The sequence below is a fragment of the Saccopteryx bilineata genome, chromosome 4 (genome assembly GCF_036850765.1).
Source record: "Saccopteryx bilineata isolate mSacBil1 chromosome 4, mSacBil1_pri_phased_curated, whole genome shotgun sequence".
Classification (NCBI taxonomy): Eukaryota; Metazoa; Chordata; class Mammalia; order Chiroptera; family Emballonuridae; genus Saccopteryx; species Saccopteryx bilineata.
The window spans coordinates 263,159,943-263,187,606 of NC_089493.1; the positions used below are offsets into that span (position 1 = coordinate 263,159,943).

Here is a 27,664-nt window from a genome sequence, read left to right on the forward strand (position 1 = left end):
AGGTTTTGATCAGTGTTCTCCTTGTAGGACCGGATGGTTTCCATGGTCATGGACCGAGAGTACGATGTGGCAGTGGAGGCCGTCAGATTGCTAACACTTATCCTTAAGTGAGTCCTGGGAAGTGGGGAAGCAAGCATGTGAATCTTTTACCTTTTCAGCATATAAGACAGGCACTTCCAGAGTCCTGTTCCTCCACCTAGCATAGGTGGACTGTTCCTTATGTGCAGGTTGAAAGACAAGGGTCATTTCTGAGTTACAAGATCTCCAGGGGGAGTGTTTCCTATTTTCTCTAACTCCATACTCCTCTGTCTTCCACTCTTCATTTGAAAGTTTTCTGTGAGTTAATTCTCATTGTTTTTGCCTCTTTTTGTTTCTAGCCTTAGTTATGCTGTAAGACTATATCCATATCCACCTGCTTTTTTCCTTTTCTCTTGACAGAAACATGGAAGGGGTGCTGACAGATGCAGACTGTGAGAGCATCTACCCTGTTGTGTATGCCTCGAACCGAGCCCTAGCCTCTGCCGCAGGGGAGTTTCTGTACTGGAAGTGAGTGGGCTCCTCTCATTTTTCCTTTAACACTATCCTCTGTCATTTTCACTCCCTCAACTGCTACTGCTATTGCTAAGAACGCCCCATACCTATTAAAGTCTCTCTCGGGGTCTTCTTTTCCCTCTCAATTTCTTGGGGCTTTCCTTAGCTTTGCACCTCTTTTTTCCTTAAACCTCTCCTTGAATTGTTTCTTCCCTCCATGGTGTTTATTTCCTCCTGTGCTGTGCCCTTTCCTTGTGTCCATTCTACCAGGCTTTTTTACCCTGAGTGTGAGACAAGAGCAGTTGGTGGGAGAGAGCAACGCCGAAGTTCATCTTCCCAAAGGACTTTCTTCCACCTTCTGCTGTCCTTCTTTGTGGAGAGTGAGGTGATGTATAAGAAGAAGCTGTTAGACTGTTGTGCATAAGACTTGCAGGTAGAGAATGGGAGTTGGCAATACAGGGAGGAGAGACATGGTTTATCAGTAGCCACTTCCTAGAGTTTTTTAATGTGGCTTCAGTAACTTAATGTGTACATATTTCCACAGCTTCACGACCATGCTGCCTACTTAGTAGACAGCCTGTGGGACTGTGCAGGGTCTCGGCTGAAGGACTGGGAGAGTCTGACGAGCTTGCTGCTGGAGAAGGACCAGAGTGCGTGTCATATGGTAGCCAGGGGCAGTGGAGGAGTACCTTGCAACTCCTAGTAGGAAACCAGGAGAGATTTCTTTTCAGGGGGACCTTTCAACTCCTGGTAGGAAACCAGGAGAGATTTCTTTTCTGTATTGTATGTAAAAGGCAGAGATATAAGGGGCAATGGGAACACTGGGGTGGGGAAAGACTTGGAGGTGGAGGGTGGCTAAACTATGATTCTGTGTTTTTATCCTCCTGCCACCCAGACCTGGGCGATGTGCAGGAGAACACACTGATAGAAATCCTTGTGTCCAGTGTTCGACAAGCTTCAGAGGGTCACCCACCTGTGGGACGGGTCACTGGGAGGAAGGTATGGCTTGAAGGATGGGTTGGATTGATTGGTAATATTATATCTGGATAGGTATTATCCACTTTATCCTCAAGTCTTAGCTTAGGGTTCCCCTTTCTCTGCCCCTCAAAGAATTCCATTTCCAGAAAAAAAAATCTGAAGGGAGCTGCTGAATTTTCTTTTCTTTCATGGGAAAATAGGATTGTGGGGAGGAGGGATACGTGTACATGCCCCATGGACCCAGTGTTTCTCCACACCTTTCCCACACCCCAAATGACTAATTCCAGGGCTTAACGTCTAAAGAACGTAAGATCCAAGTGGATGACAAGGTGAAGCTGACTGAGCACCTCATTCCCCTGCTACCCCAACTCCTGGCCAAGGTAGAGCTGCCCCCACTGTTCATCATCTGGGAATTAGGTTGAAAAGAAAATGGCCTCTGATGAGGGATAGGAGCAAGAATTAGCAATATATTAGCTAATAAGTAGTCTTCCTCTCAATCACAGTTCTCAGCTGACGCAGAGAAGGTTGCTCCCCTGCTCCAGCTTCTTAACTACTTTGATCTCAACATCTATTGCACCAGGCGCTTAGAAAAGGTGAGGAGGAAGATACATTTCTTCCACCTGTTGCTTCCTTGCTAGGGTCAGTGGTTCTACTGCCAGGATCTGAGTATTCTCAAGAACCTGGGTTTCAGAAACATTAGTCTTCCCTTCCGTAGGTATTTTATCCTTGAAATGGAATGCTTTCAAACACTTTTTATCTCCCTCAGCTATACTCCCCTTCAGAAGAGTTGTCCTCCCCATCTCCCTAATAGCACTAGCTTCTGCCCTTTTTCTCTCAGCACCTGGAGCTGTTCTTACAGCAACTCCAGGAGGTGGTGGTAAAGCATGCAGAGCCATCGGTGCTTGAGGCTGGAGCTCACGCCCTCTATCTGCTCTGTAATCCTGAATTCACATTCTTCAGCCGGGTGGATTTTGCCCGCAGCCAGCTAGTGGATCTGCTGACTGACCGCTTCCAACAGGAACTTGAAGAGCTGATGCAGGTAGGAACTAGGGCTGAATGACAGGACATACCAAATTTGGGTAGGAGAGGGCCACAGATGGAACAGAGGGATCTGTGAGTTCTTGGGAAAATCCCATTGTGGACCTTCTTTCTTCTAGTCATCCTTTCTAGATGAAGATGAGGTGTATAATCTGGCAGCCACTCTGAAGCGCCTCTCTGCCTTCTACAAGTGAGCACCTCACCTCCTGCTTCCTCTTCAATTTCTACTGGTGTCTGTAGAGTTGATTCTTCTCATTCTATTCTGGTAACATTTCCTCTCCTTCCTCCTGCAAGTGCTCATGACCTAACTCAATGGGAGCTCTATGAGCCATGCTACCGACTCCTCCGGAAGGCTGTGGACACAGGAGAGGTTCCTCATCAGGCAAGTAGACAAGTTGAAGATGTGGAGGCAGAGGGCAGTTCTTAAGGGCCCTATATCCTAGGTAGCCAACTCTTCCAGGCAATTCCAGTCCCGGGGATATGGGTAGACACAAGGGAGAAAGATCACATGTGTGCTGTTCATTTCCATTCTTTTCAGTGCTTGAAAACAGCCATTCTCTTGGGTTTTCTGGGAGGCAAGAATGATATTAAAGGATTCTAGGAGACTTCTGATAAATTTGGGAGAGGTTACATCTTACCCAGGATAAGATCCCCAGAAGATTGTCTGCAATGATTTCTTTTCTACCAGAAAAGGAATTGGTCTCCTTTAATCTCATTTTCTCTCTCTTCTTCACTGCCTTTGTCTCTTTTTACTGCTTTGTGTGTGCCTGCTCTCTCTCTCTCTCTCTCTCTCTCTCTTTCTCTCTGTCCTTCCTCTCTCTTTTTGCTCCCTATCTTTCCTTTATTTTCTTGACCCATCCCTCATTTTTAACATTTGGTCTTCACAGGTGATCCTGCCAGCCTTGACTCTTGCCTATTTTTCCATTCTCTGGACACTAACCCACCTTTCTGGAACAGGTGCCTCCCAGGTGAATATGGGTCTGAATAGGGGGAATGGGAATGAAGGAGACTGTGTCTTCATTCCGTCCCCTAAAATCACTATCTCTATAGAAGCAGCTATTGAGTTTGAAGGACAGAATGGTGGCCTTCTGCGAACTCTGCCAGAGCTGCCTCTCAGATGTGGATCCTAAGGTCCAGGAACAGGTAAGCATTTTATCAAGTGGGACCAGGGAGACCAGGTCTTCCCATGGTTTGAGGAATCCCTTTCTAAGAAGAAATTAATTGTATAATTTTGATCTTGGTCAGTGTTCTGACCTATTTAAGCTTTCTTCCCCCCCCCCCCAACAGGCTTTTGTCTTATTAAGTGATCTACTTCTCATCTTCAGCCCTCAGATGGTTACAGGAGGACGCGATTTCCTTAGTCCCCTTGTATTTTTTCCTGAAGCCACTCTCCAGTCTGAGTTAGCCAGCTTCCTCATGGACCATGTCTTCATCCAGCCTGGAGAACTAGGCAAGAGTACAGGGACTCTATACCTGGGGCTCAGGAAGGGTCTGGGGCTTGGGCCTGCCTCAGGCAAATAGGACAAAGAGGTCTAAATTTGTGATTCTGACCATTCCATTCTACATTTGATATGAGCCAGGTCATTCCCAGGAGGACCATTTACAGATAGAGCAGTTACACCAGCGGCGGCGCCTCCTGGCTGGGTTCTGCAAGCTGTTGCTTTATGGGGTGCTGGAGATGGACGCAGCCTCAGATGTTTTCAAACACTATAACAAGGTACAGTGACCACAGGCATGACTGCAGACATGGTGGGGGAGATTGTGGTATCAGGGTTAAAGGAGAAGTAGGAGGGAAAGGGCAATAGGAATTTAGAATGAAGGAACAAAGAAAAGAGACTTAGTAGTAAATAATTACAGAGAAAAAGTTGTTAAGAGGAAGAAATTTATTGGAGGGGAAATATCTCTTTCTGTGAACCCAGTCTGTGGAGTAAGGTAATTTAAGAAGAGAAGAAAAAGAATGGAAGAGGAATCAGTTTTCACAGGATACCTAGATGTGTACCTTGGTTTCCTCAAGCCACCATTGTATTGATTTCTGTTTAGTGAACATCTACTCTGTGCCAAGTACCATTCCAAACAGTAAGGGCAAAGCAGTGAACAAAATAGACAAAAATTCCTGCTTCATGGGGCTTCTCCTGGTGGAGTGAGACAAATAGTGAAGGCCTCAATGCTGGGTGAGAGTATGCACTGGCAGGCTTACTACTGTTCTGCAAGAAATGGGCTAAGGGCAGAATTTCTTCCCTTATTTATTCCTAAAATCTGATTTATTTTGGGTTTTGCACCTAGAGATAAGGTCTAATCTGAGTTGTTTTATACTTAGATTTATGTTTCCTACCTAAGTCACTTTTGGAAAGAGGCATAATTAGGAATGTAAAGGAAGAAACAAAACTGTAAGTTTTTCTGTACTCAAACACTATCTTCTCTATTTCTTCATCAGTTTTACAACGACTATGGTGACATTATCAAGGAAACATTAACTAGAGCAAGGCAGATTGACCGAAGTCATTGTTCCCAAATCCTACTGCTGAGCCTCAAACAGGTACTCCCTTTGCCTCAAGTGCCTCAAAACTAGGGCATGCCCTCTCTATGGTTTACATACTCTTTGTGCACCCCTAGCCATTTAGGATGTGAGATCCTTAAGAGAAGCAACTTTCTGATTTATTTTCACTGTTACTTTACATAACAGTGTCCTTCATAACTATTAGATTCATAAAAAGTATTTTTTAACTGGCAGTTTCCACTCTAACTCAATAGAAATTCAACTATTAGTTGGGACCTAGGAGCACCAACAGTTAAGTGATTGGAAATTTCTAGTTTTTAAAAAAATCTGTTCTCTCTCAGCTTCCTTTGGTTACTACAGACTTTTTAAAATTTATTTTTATTTTTATTTTTTACTGCTACAGAGCAGAGGTGAAGGCTTTCTTGACTACATGGGTCAGGGGTAGGGATAGTGTCCTGGGAAGAAAGAAAAAGTAAGAGTAGCGGATGGCATCCCAAGCCCTTTAGAATTTCTAGGCAGAGAAGAGAATGTTCTACTTCTCTATTTACACCTTGTTCCTCCATCACTCAAATGTATCATGTCTCCTGGGCATAGCTGTACACAGAACTGCTGCAGGAACATGGGCCCCAGGGCCTGAATGAACTTCCAGCCTTCATTGAGATGAGGGACCTAGCCCGGAGATTTGCCTTGAGCTTTGGACCCCAGCAGCTACAGAACCGTGACCTTATGGTCATGCTACACAAGTAAGGCAGTATTGGTTGGAAGTCAGTGTTCTTGAGCTTAGCCTAAGAAGGCTAAGCCAAAGGCCGTGTACAGGGAGAGCTGGGAATGAGATTCTGGAGGGAGGATAAGCCTGTTGTGAAGAAGAAATCAGTTTGAGAGTTGGGTAGCTATGGAAGACAAGCTGGGAACAGGATGAGGGTATACTTGGACAGCCCTGAGTTGGAAGTACAAAGGGACTGTCTTACTAAAATAATTCTGCTTAATCAAGGGAAGGCATCAAGTTCTCCTTATCTGAGCTTCCTCCAGCTGGCTCCTCTGATCAGCCCACAAATCTAGCATTCCTAGAGCTCCTTTCAGAGTTTTCTCCCCGACTTTTCCATCGGGACAAGCAGCTACTGTAAGTTATGAGTGGGTGGATAAATATATGTATAAGGAAGAAAGGGATGGTGAGGGCCCAGTGATCACTTCAGCCCCTTCATCCCACCCCTTCCTTAGACTCTCCTACCTGGAAAAGTGTCTGCAGCATGTCTCCCAGGAACCTGGTCATTCCTGGAGTGCAGTCACCACATACTGCCACTCCCTCAGCCCTGTAGAGAACCCAGCAGAGGCCAGCCCTCAGGGCTACCCTCACTCCAAGAAGAGGCGCATTGAAGGTAAAGTGCTGTGTATGTATGCTGTACATTTGGAGATCAGGGTCCCCAGCACTACTTTTATTGCCACTGCCTAGATAAAGCCATATATGGTCTTTTGCCACCTTTAAACTTTTGCCTTTGGTTAAATAAAAAGTACTTCATTGAGTAACTATCATTAAATATACTCGTTTTATTCAAGGTTTATTTAGCCAACTAAAAGAACAAATCTCTATTAAAAATCAATTAGAAGTAATGATAAAACTGGAGATTGAATAAAGAAATCTGTACATTTGGAGTGCCCCTTCCTAACATCTTAGATTCTTTTATTTTACACATTTTAAATATTTTTACACAATCTTCATGAATTTTTACTTCCAGATCACTACCTGTCTTATAACTTACCTAAGGTGGTTTTTTTTAACTGTTTCTTTTACATAGTCTCATCTTAAGTGATAATGTCCTAGAAATTACAAGTCTGATGTGTTAGTATGTTTTTTCATAAACATTTAAAAATATTATTAGTCATTCCTCATTCTCCCCATTCCCCCAACTCCTAGACATGACCACTGATCTACTTTGTATCTCTGGATTTGCCTATTTTAGACATTTCATACAAATGGAATCATATAATATGTGGCCTTGTACATCTGACTTCTTTCACTTAGTTTTTTTTCCCTTAAATTAGAAGTGGGGAAGCAGAGAGACAGACTCCCTCATGCACCCAGACCAGGATCCACCTAGCAAGCCCCCTACAGGGTAGGGTGATGCTTACTCAACAACTGAGCTATCTTAGTGCCTGAGGCAAGGCCATGGAGCCATCCTCAGCACTTGCTCCAACTGAGCCATGGCTGCAGGAGGAGAAAAGAGAGAGAGAAGAGAGAGGGGGAAGGGTGGAGAAGTAGGTGGTCACTTCTCCTATGTGCCCTGACTGGGAATTGAACCCGGGACATCCACACTCTGGGTGACGCTCTACCACTGAGCCAACTGGCCAGGACCCACTTAGTATGTTTTCAGGGTTTATCCATGTTTTAGTATATATCAGTACTTTACATCTTTATATGGCCAAATAATATTCTATTGTATGGATAGGCTACATTGTATTTATCCATTCATCAGTTGATTGACATTTAGGTGGTTTCTACTTTTTTGCCATTACTCATATTGTTGCTGTGGACATTCATGTACAAGTTTTTGCGTGGACATATGTTTTCAGTTTGCTTGGGCTATATGAAATTGTACAATCATATGGTTACTCTATGTATAACTTTTTGAGGGGCTACCAAACAGTTTTCCAAAGTGCCTACATTATTTTATAATCCCAGCAGCAATGTATGAGGACCCTAGTTTCTCCATGTTCTTGCCAATGCTTGTTATTGTCTTTTATTGTATTCATCTGCTAGTGGCTATGAATTGGCATTTCACTGTGGTTTAAATTTTCATTTTCCTAGTAACTAATGTTGTTGAGCATCTTTCATATGCTTATTGTGTGTTGGTTTGCATATCTTCTTTAGAGAAATCTTTATTTGAATCTTTTGCTCCTTTAAAATTGGTTTGTCATTTTGTTGAGTTGTAAGAGAGCTTTCATATTTTAGATTCAAGCCCCTTATCAGATATGAAAGCCAAAAATTTTCTACCATTCTGTAGATTGTCTTTTCATTTTCTTTATGGTGTTCTTTGAAATACAGAAGTTCTTTTTTTTTTTTTTTTTTTTTGTATTTTTCTGAAGCTGGAAACGGGGAGAGACAGACTCCCGCATGAGCCCAACCGGGATCTACCCAGCACGCCCACCAGGGGCAACTCTCTGCCCACCAGGGGGCGATGCTCTACCCCTCCAGGGCGTCGCTCTGCCGCGACCAGAGCCACTCTAGCGCCTGGGGCAGAGGCCAAGGAGCCATCCCCAGCGCCCGGGCCATCTTTGCTCCAACGGAGCCTTGGCTGCAGGAGGGGAAGAGAGAGACAGAGAGGAAGGAGGGGGGGGGATGGAGAAGCAAATGGGCGCTTCTCCTATGTGCCCTGGCCGGGAATCGAACCCGGGTCCCCCGCACGCCAGGCTGACGCTCTACCGCTGAGCCAACCGGCCAGGGCCGAAATACAGAAGTTCTTAATTTTGATGAAATCCCACTCATCTCATTTTTCTTCTTTTTTATCATTAAGTGAGAGGCAGGGAGGCAGAGACAAACTCCTGCATAAACCCCGACCAGGGTCCAGGCCCATCTGGGGCCACTGTCCCTGTTGCTCAGCAACCAAGCTATTTTAGCACCTGAGGTGAGGCCATGGAGCCATCTACAGTGCCCAGGGTCAACTTTGCTCAAACCTTTCGAGCCATGGCTGCAGAGAGGCAAGAGAGAGAGAGAAAGAGGAAAGGAAGGGGTGGAAAAGCAAATGGTCGCTTCTCCTTTGTGCCCTGACTGGGAATCAAACCTGGGACTTCCATGTCCCAGGCTGACACTCTACCACTAAGCCAACTGGTCAAGGCCTATCTCATTTTTCTTTTGTTGTTTATGCTTTTGGTGTCAGATCTTAAGAAATCATTGCTTAATCCAAGGTCACAAAGATTTATACCTTTGTTTTCTTCTAAGAGTTCTCTAGTTTTAGCTCTTACATTTAGGTCTCTGATCCATTTTGAGTTAATTTTTGTATATGGTGTGAGGTAGAGTGTGACTTTTTATTTTTTTAAAGACTCTATTTATTCATTTTAGAGAGGAAAGAGAAAGAGAGAGAGAGAGAAGGGAGGAGCAGGAAGCATCAACTCCCATATGTGCCTTGACCAGGCAAGCCCAGGGTTTTGAACCAGCGACCTCAGCGTTCCAGGTCGATGCTTTATCCACTGCACCACCACAGGTCAGGCTAGAGCAGGGGTCTCAAACTCAACTCAGCATGTGGGCCGCAGAGCAAGATCACAGCCATTCGGCGGGCCGCACTAGGTCTACAAAAGGCAACTGTTACGCAACACTTTTCTCACTGCAGTTGAAAACAAAAAAAAAATCAGTACAACAAGCACAATCGTACATGCAGTTAACTCAGTGTCACAAAACGACCAGAAACTGTAGTTCACATCACAACTGCTGTTAACTAAGCTAATATCTAGCTAGGATGCTAGAGAAATGAAAAATACAAGTAGGCCCCTAGGCTTACTTAATTTTATCCAAAATATTTTGAACTTCGTGGATTAGTCTGTGGGCCACACAAAATTGTTTGGCGGGCCGCATGCGGCCCGCGGGCCACGAGTTTGAGACCCCTGGGCTAGAGTGTGACTTTTAAATGTCTTCTATATTCCACCTAAAATTATTCCTCTACCACTAGGAAACTTGGCCCTAATCTGCTAGCTAATAAATACTTGTTGATGACCTACTACCATGTATAAGATAATGTATTAGGAGTTTTAGAGACCATGAAGGATTTCAAGCAGCTTACCATCTAATAGGAAAGAGAGAAAGTACATTTATAGAAAATCTAAATTATGAACAATCACCAGTAAATGATGATTTCCTGAGCATTGGAGAATTGGCATATAAATGCTGAAGCATTCACGGAATGAAGTTATCACTTTAAGTTTAGTTGATTTCCATCTGACTGGTGGTGGCACAGTGGATTCAGGATCAACCTGGGATGCTGAGGGACCTAGTTTGAAACCCTGAGGTCACCAGCTAGAGAGGGCTTGTCAGCTCAAGTGCAGGCTTAATGACTTGAGTGCAGGGTCACCAACTTGAGCATGTCATCATTGAGATCATCCCAAGGTCACTGGCTTGTGCAAATGGTCATTGGCTTGAGCAAGTGGTCACATGTGCTTGACCCCCGGTCAAGGCACATATGAGGAGCAATAAACAACTAGAGTGAAGCAACTACAGGTTGATGCTTCTTATCTGTCTCCTCCCTCTTTCTCTCCCCCTTCCTCTTTCTTTCTTTCTTTCTTTCTTTCTCTCTCTCTCTCCCTCTCTTTTAAATGAGAAGAGGGGAGATAGATTCCTGCATGCTCCTTCTCTCAGATCCACCCAGCAACCCCTATCTGGGGCCAATGTGCAAATCAACCAAGCTATCCTCAGTGCCTGGGTCCTATGCTCAAACCAGTCAAGCCACTGGCTACAAGAAGGGAAGAGAGAGAGAAGGAGAGGGAGGGGGAAAAAAGCAGATGATCACTTCTCATATGTACCCTGACTGGGCATGAACCTGGATGTCCACATGCTGGGCCAGCACTCTGTCCACTGAGCCAATAAGACAGGGCCTCTCTTTTAAAAAAAGTTAATTAATCTCTGAAGGCTTTACCAAGAATATAGAATTTAAGATGGCACTTGAAAAATATGTAAGATTTTTATATAAGCTGAACAAAGAAAGAATAGCATAAGCATCGCTTCTCGGCCTTTTGGCTAAGATCAAGTGTAGAATAGCATAAGCAAAATGTAGGAAGGTATGCTTTAGGCAAAGTACGTGGATGTATTGATTGGTTTACCTAAAACAGAGGGTTTTAAAGGTAGGATTACACTACAAAGGTTGGTTCCATTGTTCATTCAACAGATACTTATTAAGCATCATGTTCTGGGAATACAGCAGTGAAGAAAGAGAAATATCTATTTAGAGTGTCAGGTAGTGGTATGTGCTATGACAAAAAAAGGGGGGGGTAGGAGGATGAAGAAATACTGATGAAGTGGGAATTGTGGTCATATAGACTGACTTGGGGGAAGCCTCACAGAGAGAGTAAAGCTTGGACAAAAACCTAAAGGAGTGAGGGAGAGTGCCTGGTGTATATCAGAATAGTATATCAGAGGGGCAACTAGTCCAAAAGCCACAATGGAGGATTGTGCCTGGCACATTCAAGAAACAGCAGAGAAGACCAGTGTAGCCGAATGGAGAGTTCATAGGATATGAGAACATAGACATCATAGGAGCCCAAAACATATGAGGTGGAGTAAAGACTGGACTTTACTTGGAGTGAAATGATAAAAATTGTAGGATTTGAACCAGTGAATGACAGGATCTGTCTTATGTTTTAAAGCATACTTCTAGTTGTTACGTTGAGAATTGACTAGAGGGGCAAGGATAGAAACAAAGGAGCCAGAAAGGAGACTGTTGAAGGAGTCCGGACAAGAGAGGAGACAGAATAGATTGAGGGGAGTGGCAGAAGTGATGAGAAATAGCCAGATTCTGAACATATTTTTAAGATATCACTAATAGAACTTACTGAGAAACCAGTTATGTGATGGAGGAGTTGAGGATAAGGCTAAGAATTTTGGCCTACCAATTGGAAGGATGGCATTGATAGCAGCTGAGATGGGGAAAGAAGGCTGTGATGAGATCAGGGCTTTGGTATTAGCCTTGTTATTGCAGGTGGAGATGTTGGATAGACAGGTGGGGATATAATCTGGAGTTCAGGGGAGAGGAAAAAGCTGAGATAAATTTAGGAGTTGGTATTTAAAGGTGTGAACATGAGTGGCTAAGGAAACCAGTGAAGGAGCAGAGGAGAGGCCCAAGGGCTAAGTGCTTGGGCACCATTACACCATAAATAGGCTGGGGAGATTAGGAGGATCCACCTGGGAGCCCAAGGTTTCCTCTCTGGGGTTACAATCTCATGGATGTGGCTCTTTCCTGTTGTTTGTAGCCCTCCACTTAAATCAATAGCAGTCCATTTTCCAGGTTATTGAGTTCAGTTTTATAAGTATGGCCATGAGGAGTAAGGGTAATGGGGATGTGAATATTTGCAGTTGACAAATATTAATATCAATTGGACTCATGTTTTCAAATAATATTACATGGGTTTTCTGAGACATTTTGAATTCTCTTTCCTCCTGTACCTTCTCAGATCTGTGCAAGACAGAGATTCTTACCTAGATTTTCCACTTACCCTTCATATCAGCACTAGGGCTGACATTACAGTCATCTCACTTTTTTCTGGCTTATTGAAAATCCAGTAGTATTTCATTTTTCTTTCCCTTCCTACCCCTCATACTTCTATCCTAGCTTCAGGTCCCAGAACTATTGCCATTTTAAGCTTTTTCTCACCACAGAAGTCTTGAATGAATAGGACCTCAGATGTCTTCATTGATTAACTGAGACCTTTTAACTTAAGAATTTTGAGTACAACCCACTCTCACCCTTATGTTCAGATGTTACTGTTTATTTGTGAAAAATATATTTATATCTCTTACCATCTTGTTTTATAAGCTATGTAGTAGGTTTTTCTTGGACAAGTCCTAGATATACTTTTTTTTTTTTTTTTTGAGGAAAGTCCGCTGATACCTTTATTGCTTTGGTGGGGGACAAGGGGTTGTTCAGGAGCTCTTGGAGGAGCAAGCTTCCTTCCTCTTCACTGTCAGGGCTTCTGGCACCCAGGCTGGTGCTGGCCCTGTGGATGGTGGTCATGCACAGATCCAGGCAATAGTTGTTCTTGCTAATCATGTCCCGGATGCTGCTTAGGGTGCCCTAGGCAGTCTTGTTGATGGTGGCCAGCTAATAGGAGGTGACAAGCTTTCACTGGTGATATCTCTGCTTTATGACAACCATCATACTTTCACCGTTGGCCGTTGATTCCACACCCACCGTTTTGCAGTTAGTCAGCAGAATGAGTTGTGAGCCTTCAGATTATTGGGTTCAGTGCTGTACATCTGTTTGTTCCTCTTGATCAGGAAGCTGGAGCAATTCCTCGTGACCATCCATTGCAGGTGGGAAGACATGGCAACTCCTCTTGTTGTGATAGAAATGGAAAGAGCTAGAAATACTTCTGTGACTTTTATTCTTTTAGTATATAGTAAATCATTTTTTAGTCATAACATAGGCCATACACCGTTTCCAGTCTCTTCTTAACTTTTTCTAGCCAAATCCTGGGCAGGTCTTTTCTTTTAATTTAATGGGGTGACTTTGATCAATAAGAGCTGGGCAGGTCTTGAAAAGTAAAGATGTCCATGGCAGTACCTGGTCTACAGTTAATGCCTGTGCATCTACTTCTTTGCAGGCTCCTCCAGGCAAAACAGAGAGGACATGTCCTCTTCATCCCCAGAAGAAAGCCTACAGCTGAACAGCATCCTACCCACACCCACCCTCACCTCCACAACTGTGAAGAATAGGCAGCCACTGGGGGGGTTGGAAGAAATGGAAGAAGAAGGCGGCTCAGAATCAGAGCTTATTCAAGGGTGAGGGCTGAGGGGGAGAATCTGGGTCTCTGATTTCCCAGTTTGGTGTCTTGCCATCTTCATCTTGCTGTTTTTGTTCTGTTGTTCTCCCCTGCAACACTCCCTCATTTTGGGGTCCTTCTCTATATTTTTTTTCTATATTTTTAGCTTTACATTTTCTCTTTTTCCCAACACTCTGAGCTTTGCTCCCCTTTAATGTTTGCTACCTTAACTCTTCTTTTTACCATTTATTTTTATTTACCATTATTTTTATTTTAATCCTACATCATTCCCTACAGCCACCTCCTCTCAGGTAACCAGAGGTCAAGGTTCTTGAATCAACAGCATTTCCAGACTCCATTCAACCCTTCAGGTCCTGGTCTAGGCAACCGGATGACCCGGTGAGCTTTTCTCATCATCTATCTTCACATTCGATCTGTTGCCCACAGTGAAGGGATTCTCCCATTAGCCAATGCTTCTGTGCTGATACTTTTTGGAATTGTTTTAACCACAGAACAGTTCATTCCAATATAATGTGGAACTCAGGCATATAAAACTGATAAGAGTAGAGCTCCTGATGAAAGCTGGAGTGGGAATCTAGAGCCCTACTCTACTTACTGCTCCTCCCTGCTCCCTGGGGTGCTTCTGAGAAACTCTTGGGGGTTTTAAAGAACAGTTTGTAAACCTCTGCTCTCTGCTATTGCCATCAGACTCAGCCTTATGGAAGAGGATGAAGAAGAATTAGAAATTCAGAATGAGTCAGGTGAAGAATGGCAAGATTCAGACAAGGTGAGCTGACCCAGCATTCTCTTCTCCCCTCTAGAACTACAGGCAGATATGAGAAAGATAAACTAGAGTGATTTTGCTGTATCAGTCTTGATGCCTTTGTCCCTGAAAGGTACTTAGGCCTTTCTGAAAGAATCACAGAGTAAAGGAGGGAGGTTTGTAAGTTGCTTTGCACTTTGCTAGGACTTTACTTTTATTAAATAAATAGGGATAATAAATTTAAAAATACTCAAAAGGATTGGAATAGCACTCCCCCTCTCAATCTCCAAATAAGAACTTTGCTTCTGAATCTAAGAATTGAAAGGTGTTCTTGAGCTAGAGATGGAAGGTCATCTGGCCCAGCCTCAGTAAGAGACTCAGTAAGTCTCTTTATACATACACTTGGGCACATGGGCACCCTGCCTTCCCTCTTCTTAGAGGGCTGCCCCAGTTTCTGGTCCTCCACCCACTCCCTTTTCTACCCCAGCCTGACTTCTTCCCCAGAAGGAAATGTTGCCAGTCTTACAGGAAAAATAGGAATTTTAAGGTGACTTGAGAGCCCTCACGTTTACAACTTTATCAAGTTAGCTCTATAACCCCTCTCACCCTCCTCATCTTTAAAATACACAAAATACAAAATAGATTATAAACTGAAAAGGATTGTGTCCATTGCTGTTATTCTTCTGCTCCCTCTTCTGTTCTTTAAGCACAGAGAAAGGATGGAATAAAGCAGGGGAATGGAGGTCTTAGGCTCAGAAGGAAAAACCAGACAGTGACATCTTCAAACCAGAGACTATACAGCAAGGCCTCTATTAAAATTCTGTTGTCTTTCCTAAAGTCCCCTCAGGAAAAATCCCATTCTCAGGTTCCAAAATAGAACAAATCTAAGGGGCTAAGTTGGCAGGTCTAAAAGAAGACACTACTTTGAGGACTTTAGAAAGTCTAGGCTGAACTTCCTGTGTGCCCTGCCTTTGCTAATCTTCCTGACTGCTTCAGGGACCTACTGCAGCCCTTACGTGTTATTGGAAAGTGAACTTTGTTATTGTTTGCAATGTGGTGAGAACAGGGAAAGACCTTGCTAACTTTTGACCCCATTCTCTCTAGCATTCTTCTCTCAGTAAGCCTGGGCTGGACCTCTTAGATACTATAGAGCTGAACTTTGAGGTGAGTGGCCCCAAAACAGACTATGGAAGGCAGGGTAAGAGGAATTGGGTGTCTCTGAGAGATGCTGGCAGGTAACTCGTGTATCTGTCAGTGTAAGTGGAAAGAAAAGCCACAGCCCATGGTATGCCCTCAGCTGTGTCAAGAGCTTTAGGAGTAGAGCTTGGAGGAGGACAGGAGGGGAATTAGAATTGTCATCTCTAGGACCTTGCAGTCATCTCTATACCCTGCAATCTGTTGTTATGTCTCTGTGTTTCCCTTTCATCTTTCTCATTACAGGATTTCTGATGTGAATCTGCACCCCTCCACATCTCCACCCCCACTTCAACAATATAACCACTTGGAAAAGACAACAGGAAAAGGAAGCAAAAGGAACCATTACTTCCAGGTCTCACCCCTGGTCTCTGAGGGGAAGGAGAGGCGGGCTTTGCCCTTCTAACCTAACCTTTCTCTGATGATGTTGTCATGGAGAAGCTTTAAATGCCATTCCTCCTAATGCACCGTGGCTCTGACCCTCTGTTGGAAAGCAGGTGTGGGGAGGGGGCTTCACCTCAGTTTTTGAGAGAGGCACTGCCTTTACTGTGTTGAATGGATAGATCCTAACCGTTTTCTTGTATTTTTGGAACATCTTTCCCAGTCTCTCTTGTGCTGTAGTGATCAGCTCAATAAACATGTTTGAATCAGCTGGTTCCCAGGTGTGGTTTGAGATTGTTAAACTGCTGGGGATCAGATCTTTGCTAGTATCTTAAATGGCCCTGCCCAGTCCCGTGGCCCAGTGTGCAAGTGTGGGTGGCACTGCACACACCCCAGGTGCTTAGTAGACTGTCTCTCAAGGATCTATTGCTTAATAAACTGAGAGACTGGGTGGAGAAGACAAGTTAGGGAGAAACTGACTGCCTTTGCGTAGTTTATCTGATAAGAAGAGTTTAGGCTGAAGAGGAAAGATAGAATTTTGATCAGCTGGAGGGTGGACCTGCCTTTCCCATCTATACTGAGGCCAGGCCAGCCTGTATATCTTGGCAGCCTTCACCTAAGGGTTCAATGCCCTCGTCCCAAAAATAACTAATAATTTGAAATTGTATAGACTCTGAATAACTGAGAATTAGGAGATAACTTAGAAGTTATTCTAAATGTCCAACTCTAAAATCCAAGTCTTTGATATCACCTTCATCCTTGTCTTCCCCAGCTAGTTCTCACCAAGTCCTGTCAGTTCACTCTCCAGAGTATCTCTCTAATCTGTTTCTTCTCTTTGCTGCAACCATCTCTCACCTAGACTGCCACAAAATAACCTTGGGAAATTGGCCTCCTTGAAACTCTGACTTGTTTGTTGTTCTGCTTTTTGGAGCAGCACAGCCCCTCTGTTGTCTCTTTTCCTTCTGACAAGCAATCAAATATATGAAGACACTGCCGTCACTTTCTACTCTGTTTTCTTATGTGATTTAAGGAACCCTTCAGTCTCTCCTTTTAGATAATATTTCAGTTCTTCCCTGTCCTGGACAAATGCTTTAATTTCAAGTTCTCTCTGTGGTCTCCCAGGTTGAAGACAACAGTCCAGTTAGTGATCTCTATGGAAGGAACCATGATTTTCTGTAATCAGTTCACTCAGCCAAACCCATTTCTTCCTCCTTCCCCATTTCTTTCCCTCACTCTCCCTCCCAGATAAAAGCTAGAAGTTGGGTGTATGAGTCTTATTTTGGAAAGACAGCCTACTAGTAATACCCTGACAGCAGCTGACTCCTTCAGAGATATTTAACCTGTGTTTAGGTGGAATAGCTCCAGGGAAAGGAGCCTTTTCTATGGAATCTCCGAACAGAATAGGAACACTGAGGTAAAGATATGGAGATCACTAAGGATAGAAGGAGAAAGATTCCGAAGTTATTAAGGACCTGCCAAGCTGAGGGTACTTCACAAGATCAAAAGAAACTTGGAATCCCTGTAAATGTGGAGATATGTGCACAGCCAGACAGCCCAATGTAATGGATTGAGCTGCTCCCCAAATTCTTTACCATTCTTTACTGAGAGGTTGGGTTCTATGTTCTCTCCTCTTAAATATAGGTTTTGTGATTGCTTAATAGAATATGATGGAGTGGTGCTATGCTAGTTTCCAAGCCCAGACCTTAAAGAAACTGGCAGCTTCTATGTCCTAATTTCTTGAGAGAACCGTTCTTGGAATCTAGTCACTATTCTGTGAGAAAGCCCCAAACAGCCACATAGAAAGGCTATGTGTAAGTGCTAAGCCAACAAACAGCTCTAGCTGAGATTCCAGACTACTTTCAGCATCAACGACTGACATGATTCAGATGTGAGTCATATGATTCCAGGACCCAGCTTTTACCTTCCAGCTGAGGCACCAGGGAGCAGGGACAAGCTACCTTTTTGTACCTTTTCCAAATTCCTGACCTGCAGAACCCATGAGCATGATAAAAGGGTGGTGGTTACACCACTAGGTTCGGATGGTTTGTTATGTAGCACTACTGAAATAGAACCTTAGAGACTTAAGACTCCAAATGTTTGGGCATATTTATCAGTTAAAATATTTTATATATTATATAAACACTACTTGTTTTACTTATACTGTACACATTAAATATATAAATGGATGATGTAAATGTTTCTAATTGGTTAACAGTACAAAATACCTTTTTGTGCTAAAAATATTGTAGTGAGAGCAAACTGAGAAACATTAAGTCATAGCTATCTTATTTCTGAATTCTAGCTGGTTTATTTTGATAGTTAAGATGATCTTCATAACGAAAAGAGTCCCTCTCAGAAACATGTAAATCCAAATGGAATAGGTGCATCTTTGGCTGGATTTACTATTTTAGTAGATGAGCCAAAATCCACTGAAATTCCTCATTTGGAAGACTTGATCAGAAAATAATTTCAAGAAGAGCGAAAAACAGCATTCTTGGAATGAGCATTGTTTGGGGCTACAGAACCACTACATCCTGTAGCATGTAAATTGCAGTTCGTCATAAGTGTGGGTTCCCCTTTCTTACCTTAGGATGCTGATCTTATTAGATGTGAACCACGACATTTGGATCCCAGTAAGGGTATTTTAGTGAGAGAGGAAAGGAGTGAAAAAGAGGAACATGGACCTATTCCTGTATTTGCCCTGACTGGGGATTGAACTAGCAACCTCTGCTTCATTACAATGTTCTAACCAACTGAACCAACAAGCCAGGGCAACTTTATTGTATTTTCTTTTTATTTTTTGAGACAGAGACAGAGAGAGAGACAGACAAGCAGAAAGGGAAAGAGATGAAAAGCAGCAATTCTTCATTGTGGCACCATAGTTGTTCATTGATTGCTTTCTCATATAAGCCTTGACCAGGGAGGGGGGCTACAGCAGAGCAGAGTGACCCCTTGCTCAAGCCAGCAACCTTGGGGCTCAAGCCAGTGACCATGTCTATGATCCCACACTCAAGCTGGTGAGCCCACACTCAAGCCAGTTGAGCCTGAGCTCAAGCGACCTCGGGGTTTCGAACCTGGGTCCTCTGTGTCCCAGTCCAATGCTCTAGCCACTGTGCCACCACGTGGTCAGGCTTCATTGTATCTTTATCTTTTTTTTTAAATAGAAAGGGGGAGATGAGAAGTATCAACTCATACTTGCAGCACTTTAGTTCATTGATTGCTTCTCATATGTGCTTTGACTGGGGGATGGTGCTTAAGCTGAGCCAGTGACCTCTGGGCTCAAGCCAGCAACCTTGGGGTCATGTCTGTGATCCCACACTCATGCGGGCAACCCCTCACTCAAGCCAGGTGAGCCCACACTCAAGCCAGCAACCTTGGCGTTTTGAACCCGGGTCTTCAGCATCCCAGGTTGATGCTCCATCCACTGTGCCACCACCTGGTCAGGCTGTATCTTTATCTTAAAAATTTAGAAATGGTAATTTTTTTCTGCATGACATCGGTACATATTTTGTATACCACCTGAGGCACACATACCCCACCTTGACAACCACAGCTTGAAGAATTTCATGCCAGTAAGCTCCTTGCCAACAGAGGCAGAGCTGTGAGTCTTCATAAGCAGTAGCTCCAATTGGTTAGGCCCAGACCAGGCTGGAACTGGAGTTGAAGCCAGCTCAGGCAGGAGGCCTCTGTACAGACTGAAGCCTACCCAGGTTGATAAGTGATACCAAGCAATGCTTTTCTGGAGAGTATCACTGCTGTGCATTGCCTTTTAGCTTACTATTAAATAATTGCTCTTAAATAAGGCTTTTTCAAATCTTACGGCCATGAGCTCTGCCAGAGGTGAGTTGTTGGTATTCTCTCCAAATATAAACTGAAGGGATTTTTTTTTCCAGATTGCTAAGAAAACTCTTTAGCTAATACATAACTCATCATCCTTTGAACTCTGGGAGTTAGAGGATGAAAGAATTTGGGTTTGGATGACATGAGAGGATAAGGTGGTGGGATGGAGGGAAGTTTATTTTCACACATAGACATTTTGAAGTCTTCCTTTAGCTCTGTAGTTGCTTCCCTGGGGATAGGGCAGAACAATGATCCTGGAAAGGATGCATAACGCAAGTCTTAAGCGCAGATTCACTGGAAACCCTGTGTGTTGAGTTGGAATAACCAGAGAAATAGGCACTAAAAAGTATGGTCAGGAAGGAGCAGAGAAATAGAAGAGTGGCAAACCCACCAAAGATAAATCCCAGTAAACTAAAGAAGACCATTAGTGGGCAGAGGAGCCTAAAATCCTGGGGAAATTTGAAGGAAATATATTTAATTTGATAAAGCAGATTAGAACCAGTGACAGAACTGAATGATATAGTAGAAGGCCAAAAAATAAAGCATTCTGTATGGTTGCAGTAGCTTCTCACATTAGAGGATGGGGAGGTGGCCCAATCTAGGAACTCTGTACAGGAAGTGGGTGACATTTCCTCAGATGGAGGGGCAGGTAAGAGCTGGGGTTTAGGGCGCTGGCTGGTTGGCTCAGTGGATAGACAGTCACCTGGCATGTAGCTGGCCTGTGGACATCCTGGGTTCAATCCCCCATCAGGGCACATAGGAAGAGACCATCTGCTTCTCTTCCCCTCCCTCTCCTCCTTCTCTTCCTCTTCCCTCCTGCAGCCAGTGGCTGTATTGGTTCGAGCATGGCACCAGGAGCTGAGGATAGCTCCATTGGAGTGCATCACCCTCAGGTTCTAAAAATAGCTTGATACTCAAGCATTGGCCCCAGATAGGGTTGCTGGGTGGATCCTGGTCAGGGCACATGCAGGAGGAGTTTTTCTATCTTCCTTCCTTTCACCTAAAATGAAGGAAGGAAGAGAGGGAAGGGAAAAGAAATTTACCTTGCCAAGATAGCTCAGTTGGTTAGTGTTCTTCCAATATGCAAAGGTTGCAGATTCAGTCCCTGGTCAGAGCACATATAGGAACAGATCAATGTTTCTCTCTCTTTCCCTCCCCACCTCTAAATTAAAGGGAAAAAAAGTGATCACCAATATTTATTCAGTGCTCAAGCCAAGCATGTGCGGCACCTATATAATTACATACTCCTCTCAATTACACTGAAGCAGAGTTTGATTTCTGTGGGGATATTGCTTCTGTGGGAGGTTAAGTAACTTTGTGTAAGCTTGCAGAGCTAGGAAATTGTGGTGCCAGTTCAGACTCTCCTGAGCCTCATTCTAGAGGCTGACCACAAGGGCTGTTTCCACTGCAGCTGGATTTGGACTGTGGCTGCAGGGATTTCACCAAGAAGTGTTAGAGGAGCAGGAAATGGCTATTACCAGACCTTTGTCATCTAAGCTGCATCTCCAGACTTAAGAGGGACGAGGCCAACAGCCCAGGCCTGATGATTCAGGATTTATGTTGCTAGGTTTAATGACCTTTTGTGTCTCTGGATACTGTTCAGGGATCACCAAGAAAGTTCTGAGAGAACAAGGGCCCTAATATCTAACAAAACATAAAAGCATTCTACTTAGGGCCATGTAGTAATGAAACAGGAATAAGAACAAAAAATCAATTATTAGTAAAGAGAATCCAGAAGTAGATCCATTTGTAAGAATTTATGATTAAGATGGCATTTCAAAACAGGGAAAGAGACTATTCAATAAATTGGGGACATCTGGCTTTCCACCTAAAATATTATACTATTTAATACCACCACCCCCAGGTTAAAATTCTTTGTGGGCTAAAGCCTCAGTGTCAAAAATAAAAACAAAACTATAACATTATTTTTAGAATTTGAGTTTCTTAAGCAGTACACAAAATTCAAGAATTATAAAATACTGAGTTTTAACTTAGTGAAAATTAAAACGTTGAGGGGAATGGAAATGAACTGGCTGGTTAAGGAGAATTTTGGTGTTTTAGTCTATACTGTTTGAATCTTACGCAATGAGAAGTTAATGAGAGGACAACGTGACTTACAGATGGAAAAAAAATGTATTGAGCTCCTGTATGTACTTGGACTGTGTGGAGGTTGAAGAGAAGAGCCACAACCAGAGCCTGCCATCTGTGAGATGGTTGTCCAAGAAGGAAACGTTCTCTCGGAGACAGCTTCCTGGAGGTGGGAGAATTTGAGTTGGGCCTTGCAAGATGGGGAAGATCTCAGTGGAAGACAGGGGTCTTCCAGGCAAGAGAGGCTGAGGCTGGCAACACCAGGTGCCCCAGTGCTCTGCACCCACACAGCTGGGCCACCTTAAAGTGAGTCAACTCTGCACAGGTCTCCACTCTGCCAAGGGAACAGTAGTGGACAAAGCAGTGAGAGCAGGCAGGTCAGAGTCAGATTTGGAGATCGGGACACCGCCCTGAGAGGAGGTCAGAGGTTTGAGAGAATGCCAACTGGGTTGGGAGCAGAGAAGCGATGTGTCTGAGGGCCCTGCTTTGCTGGGTTCTGAGGTGTGGATGGGTGACACAGTTTACCCAAGAGACTTATTTGGTGCATGGCCTACATCACAGGATTAAACAGATGTTGAATCAGGCAGGGGTGCAAACCAGGCCTCAGGTGACCACAGCCCTGAGGCAGGACCACTTCTCATTCTTTACCACACACTGGACAAGAGAGTCCTCAACAAGCCCTTCCATCTAACCCTGAGCTCACCAAGCTACTCTTACCCAGAGTGTGCTTAGCACCAGATAAGACAGGATGCAGAGCATTCTGATCACTTCTCATTGCTTATACAGCAGCATTCCGTAAGTGAACATAAAGACAGAAGTTATTTGGAGCAATACTTTGTGGGAAAAGATGGCCTGCATCAGGGAGGTGGCAGTAGGAGTGATAAGAAGCCAGTGGTGGATGGGAAGCCCTCAGGATTTCCTGATGGGCTGGAGATGAAGGAGCAGTCACAGACGACCATGCTTTTGGCCTGAGCAATTTGGAAGCCAGTGGCCTTCAACTGTGGGCTTGGAAGGCTGCAATGGGGCCGAGTTCAGTTTGGGGCATGTTTGTGATGTTGGGAGGGTGGGTGGTCTGGGCTGAAGATTTAAACATGGGATAGGTGAGCATATAGACAGTGTGGAAACCCACTACCGGTGTCCACAGTGGATAAAAGATGGCTCAGGCTGGGCTTGGCTCTTAGGTAGCCCCCTGCTGGCTCTCCTGCTTACAGGTGTTCCTCTCCCCACATTCCTCCACTTTCCCTATCCCGTAGAAACGTAGGAACGGAGGGTCCAGGTCAGAGCGTTCTCCCTAAGGAGAGACCAGGGGGCCCTCTCCTGAGGGAAGGAGGTTCTTTTCAGATTCCCTTGCAGTGTTCTTCCCTTCCCAACCCCTTGCGCTTTCATAGGCCTAGCCTGCTCAGGTTGTTACCCACAGGCAGGGCTGGGAAGGAGCCTGAGCCGCCTGCCCTGCTCACACTAAAGCACAGCATTAGAACAGGAAAAACCTTGTCACTGTCACTTTAAGCGTCCCAACGGAGGGGGTCTGTTGCCCTGTGTTCACCAGCTGAGGTAGACTGAGAGAAGGAAATGGAGTTGGCTTGCCGAGAGCAGAGCCCAGCTGCTCCTGGGCCTGCTCACACACGAAGACTTCCTGCAATGAGAGCGGAAACACAGGTCCTGCCCCCACCATGACAGCCCCCAGGGCCTGGGCCAGAGGGGAGCCATGGACAGGCCCCGGGCTCTGGTCCTACTCTTGGCATTGCTGACACTCTGCATCACTGCTGGTGAGTGGGGGGCCGGAGAGAAACAGAGGCCATAGGGATGGGGTGGAGACCCAGCCGTGAGCCCTTCCTATGTCTGTATGCCACAGGGACACCTGAGGTGTGGGTGCAAGTTCAGATGGAGGCCACCAAGTCCCCGTCCTTCACTGTTCGCTGTGGATTCCTGGGATCTAGCTCTATCAGCCTGGTGACTGTGAGCTGTGGAGGGCCTGATGGTGCTGGCGGGACCAAACTGGCTGTTTTGCACCCAGTATTGGGCACCCAGCAGTGGCCCCCTGTTCACCAGGTCCACTGGGAAACCAGGACCAGCATCTCCCTCACCCTGGAAGGGTCTGAGGGGAGATGCCCCAGTCTCAACACCACCTTCTGCTGCAAGTTTACTTCCTTCCCTGAGGGCTCCCAGGAGACCTGCAGGCACCACCACCTCGGCACAGACCAAGGTGGGGCTGATGAGGAGCAGGGCCCAGGGAAGGCAGGGAGGACCTCGGGGCACTGGCCGCCAATCTGGTATGTCTCTCTTTGTGCACAGGGCTCCCTGCCCCTACTCCAGCCCCGATTCTGCGGGCTGACCTGGCAGGGATCTTGGGGATCTCAGGGGTCCTCTTCTTTGCCTGCATCTACCTTCTCCACCTGCTGCGTCGGCAGAGGCACTGGTGAGACCCAGCCCTGGCCGGGCCCAGTCTAAATCCTCTCATCGCTGGGCTAACCACAGCTTTGTTTCTGACCCTCCTCACTCTCTCCCAGGTCTGTCACGAAGCCTCAGCCACCCCTCAGAAGCCCTCTGACACAGACACAAGCAAGGGTAAGGGTCAGGGATCACTTTGGAGCAGAGAAACAGTGGGCTGGGGTTAGGGGCTGTGATGTAGAACCTCACTTGGGCCTTTTTTCCCATTACCCCTGTAGGCAGCCAGCCAAGCCTCCCTGTCCTCTCTCCACATCCCCTATGCAACTACCACCACCAACTACTTCTGCCCTGCAGCTCTGGACATGGTCCTCCCACCCCAGCCACTGTCCAAGTGGACGCCGATCCCCACCCACACAGCACGCCAGCCGGTCCCCTGGGCATCTCCGCCACCCTCTGCTCACAGCAGTTTTATCTCCGTTGAGAATGTACTTTATGTTCAAGCAGGAGAGAGGCCTCCCGATATCTATTCCAACATTATCCCTTCCCCTAACCCTCTGGGGCCCAGATCCATGAAGGGGCATTTAGGAGTTCAATGAGAGGGGCCTCAAGTCCACTTGGTGTTCCTCTCCTCCCAGCCCCCTGTGGATATTTGCTCATCTTATTAGGCTTCTCCTAAGTGTCTCCACACATACCTAGCCAGGGACCGCTTGCTGCGGATGTGGTCAGCATGGGTGCTTATGTCACTATGTGTGGGCACGTGTGTGTATGAGAGGTGACAAAACCCACCCCAGGTTGTTTCCTGTTTTCAAGTCCCCAGCCCTCCCATGTGATGTTAATAACTAAGTCAACAAAAATGATTTCTTTGGGGCCTTGGCTGGGCCTTTTTTTCTTTGGGAGCATAAGAGGTTAGAGGCCGTTTCAACCTCTGGGAGGCAGGAGCCAGGTTAGAATCAGAGGTGGCAAAGCCTCAGAGCGCAAGATCTCTCCCCCGTCCCGCCACCCAGGCGAGGTTCCTAGGGCTGGGATGGCCATGTCAGGCAGGGGACTCCTAGCCCTGCAGCCCTTGCTGAAGGATACCAGGTGAGATGACAGGATTGGGAGTCTGATGGCCCAGTCAAGATACTCCATATTCAAATCCCACCATGTCCTAGGACAATACAAGGGTTTCTAGGGCTTCAACTTGAGAAAAGACACTGTGGTCTGGCCTGGAGTCTCTACAACAGGGTTCCCTGACATGGCCTGGGGGTGGAGCCCTGATGCTCCCACCAGAGTTGACACTCAGAGGCGGGCACCCACCTTATATCTGCCCACAGTGGCGTCCTCTTGCTCCTCTCCTGTTACTAGGGCACCAGGACTGCTCCCCACTGGCCATGGCAGACAGACCACTTGACGCAGGGACTGAACACACACTTCCTTGCCAACTAGCCTTCCTATTTTGGGAGCAGCTTTTCTGTAAAAAGGTCCAGCAGCCTGGGCCTCATCACACGTTTGCCACATGGACAACATGGTGAGAGCTCTGTAAGTTCAGAGGCTCCACAGGAATGTGGCATATTCAGGGGTGAGCAGAGGAGGTCCTGGAGCCGGGCTCGGCTTATACCCCCAACCAGGGTGAATACTAGTTCAAGGGGGTAGCTGCCACTTGGTTCCTTCTTTGGTCCAGCCTGTGGGATCAGGCAGTACCAGCTGCCAAGCTAGGAACTACCCCCTTTCTGCCTCCGCCTGGCTCAGGGAGGACCTGCCTAGAGTCCAACAACAGGATCGTCTAACAACTCAGCTTACTATTCCAGGCATGCTTGGAAGTGGCTTTCCCAGATCTCAGGCCCAATCGGACACCAACTCCACACTGTGCCGGGGAGAGCATAGACCAGACAGGGTGAGAGGATGGTGAAGGCGTTACTGGGCCTGTGATCAGCTAGTGATCAGCATCCTCCTCTGAGAAGCCCTTGCACTGGCCTAGCCAGCTCAGCAGTCCCTGCAAAGCTGGGGGTTTAGTGAGAGGAGAGGATTCTGTGGGAGTCCCTGAGGAGGGTGGAGGAGATGTCAGTGAGGGAGGGAGTAGCTCAGGGCCCAGTAGACTTGGGGTCACGTCAGGGCCACGGAAAGGCGTTTGGGGGACAGTGGAGCTTGCAGGGTCTCAGGGGAGGCTAATTTAGGGAGCTTACTTCTCTAGGAGGGGAATGTTCATGGCACAAGGAGAGCTCTGAGGGACCCCCAGCCCTCGGCCCAGCTCCCAGCAAGGCCACTTGCCTGTAATGGTGTTGGGGGAGAGGTCCCCTGGCTTGAGCTTGCCCTCCACAAACAAGTTCAGAAGGCCATAGCCCAGCCTGGTTCAGTGGTACACAGAACCAAAAACCTGGGAACCCAGGAAATCACAGCTGGCCTGCTCTGCACTGTCCATCCCCAGTATCAGACCCAGCAGTGCTGAAGGGACCAGCTGAGAGGGGCACTGCATTGTGGGGATGTCGTCAGACACAGCCTGGGAGTCAGCGGTCCTGACCCCCTTCTGGGGTCCAGGCTGGGAGATCATGCTCACATTTGTTCAGCAAGTGTGGAAATTGAGGCCCGTGAGAGAGAGAGGACTTGCTCAAGGGGACAACTGAATCAGCCCCAGCACCTCCACAGACAGGCATCCCGGATGTGCCCTCAGTCATAATCCAAGATAAGGCTTGGCCTTTAAATGGACTTGGGTTTGAATCCCAGGGGATACTCCCTGGCTGTAGGACCCAGAGGGCTAACTTAACCTCTCTGAGGCTCACTTTGCTTATCTGGAGCAGAATAAGGTGATAAGGCCTGAAGGGAGTGAAGATTGTAAACCAAGGCCAAGTACCAAGCAGCTTTGCCCAGAGTAGCTTATTCAGGATTTACAACCCTGTGGGGTAGGTATTTTCAATAAATCCATTTAACAGATGTGGAGCCTGAGCCCAGGGTCACAGAGCTGGAAGGAAGAGTTGCTCTTAACGCGGAGAAGGGGTGTGGGGCCACCCACATGGACCTGGACACGTTGGCTGCCTGGCTCAGCTCGCTGGGGCGGTGGAGAGAGGCTGAATGGGCTGGTGGGGACTCGGCCGCTGGGCGTGCGGGACCCACAAGGCGGTCCTCCTCTGCCACCCGCTGCGAAGGAGTCCAATGTCGCGGCTGCTCCGAGGAGTCCTGGGAGGTCCTCTGCAGAAGACGCCAGCCGGGGCCAAGAGAATAGGATCCTTGAAGGCGTTGAGGAGGTTGGACTGAGTTGTGATCCATCCACGACCCCGACCCGCTCCACAACGGGTCTCGCAGCCCCGCCCTCGCCCAGGAGCACGCTGGGCGGACCTGTGACCGCCGCCACCTGCTGTCAGCCACTCCCCCTACACACAATCCCATCCCCATCCAGCAGCGGGTCCCAGAGCCCCCCACACCCCACACCCCCGCCGACCGTCTCCCCCTCAGCAATTACGCAGCACTCCTTCCGCGGTCCAGCGCCTGCCACTTTCGGGCTTGTCCCCTGTCCCCTCCCCCCAGCCCTGCGCCGC

General features: G+C 46.3%; 3 protein-coding genes and 1 pseudogene across 4 annotated transcripts in view; 2 read left to right on the forward strand and 2 right to left on the reverse strand.

Annotated features, from left to right (window-relative positions):
• The window catches only part of STAG3 (STAG3 cohesin complex component), a 30,185-nt gene extending 14,225 nt beyond the window's left edge, over positions 1-15,960 (forward strand). The window contains exons 11-33 of the mRNA XM_066278030.1: positions 28-107; positions 439-546; positions 802-916; positions 1,076-1,181; positions 1,427-1,530; positions 1,797-1,889; positions 2,013-2,102; positions 2,348-2,548; positions 2,667-2,737; positions 2,842-2,929; positions 3,435-3,515; positions 3,598-3,690; positions 3,835-4,003; positions 4,128-4,264; positions 4,982-5,083; positions 5,639-5,787; positions 6,036-6,164; positions 6,263-6,420; positions 13,343-13,520; positions 13,799-13,900; positions 14,210-14,288; positions 15,369-15,428; positions 15,705-15,960. Coding sequence (XP_066134127.1) covers positions 28-107; positions 439-546; positions 802-916; positions 1,076-1,181; positions 1,427-1,530; positions 1,797-1,889; positions 2,013-2,102; positions 2,348-2,548; positions 2,667-2,737; positions 2,842-2,929; positions 3,435-3,515; positions 3,598-3,690; positions 3,835-4,003; positions 4,128-4,264; positions 4,982-5,083; positions 5,639-5,787; positions 6,036-6,164; positions 6,263-6,420; positions 13,343-13,520; positions 13,799-13,900; positions 14,210-14,288; positions 15,369-15,428; positions 15,705-15,713 — 2,502 coding nt within the window. The 3' untranslated portion in view covers positions 15,714-15,960. The remainder of the gene's footprint in view (positions 1-27; positions 108-438; positions 547-801; positions 917-1,075; positions 1,182-1,426; positions 1,531-1,796; positions 1,890-2,012; positions 2,103-2,347; positions 2,549-2,666; positions 2,738-2,841; positions 2,930-3,434; positions 3,516-3,597; positions 3,691-3,834; positions 4,004-4,127; positions 4,265-4,981; positions 5,084-5,638; positions 5,788-6,035; positions 6,165-6,262; positions 6,421-13,342; positions 13,521-13,798; positions 13,901-14,209; positions 14,289-15,368; positions 15,429-15,704) is intronic.
• LOC136334318 (NXPE family member 3-like) overlaps positions 1-27,664 on the reverse strand; it is a 288,032-nt gene that overhangs the window by 243,193 nt on the left and 17,175 nt on the right. The gene's annotated exons all lie outside the window — the stretch shown is intronic.
• LOC136336393 (large ribosomal subunit protein eL28 pseudogene) lies at positions 12,663-13,064 on the reverse strand (annotated as a pseudogene).
• PVRIG (PVR related immunoglobulin domain containing) lies at positions 23,348-27,644 on the forward strand. Of its 2 annotated transcripts, XM_066274351.1 has the most exons (5): positions 23,348-23,533; positions 23,620-23,970; positions 24,060-24,183; positions 24,275-24,332; positions 24,434-27,644. In XM_066274351.1, exons 1-5 carry the CDS (start codon positions 23,473-23,475, stop codon positions 24,749-24,751), a joined length of 912 nt encoding a protein of 303 aa, XP_066130448.1. In that variant the 5' UTR covers positions 23,348-23,472; the 3' UTR covers positions 24,752-27,644. The 2 variants fall into 2 exon arrangements, with proteins under 2 accessions (XP_066130448.1, XP_066130449.1); XM_066274352.1 differs by lacking the exon at positions 24,060-24,183 and having other exon boundaries at positions 23,620-24,037.

Coding starts and splice junctions, on each gene's coding strand:
- PVRIG (XM_066274351.1), top strand. CDS start 23,473: ATGGACAGGCCCCGGGCTCTGGTCCTACTCTTGGCATTGCTGACACTC. Junction 23,971..24,059: donor CCACCTCGGCACAGACCAAG/GTGGGGCTGATG, acceptor CTTTGTGCACAG/GGCTCCCTGCCCCTACTCCA. Junction 24,184..24,274: donor CTGCGTCGGCAGAGGCACTG/GTGAGACCCAGC, acceptor ACTCTCTCCCAG/GTCTGTCACGAAGCCTCAGC.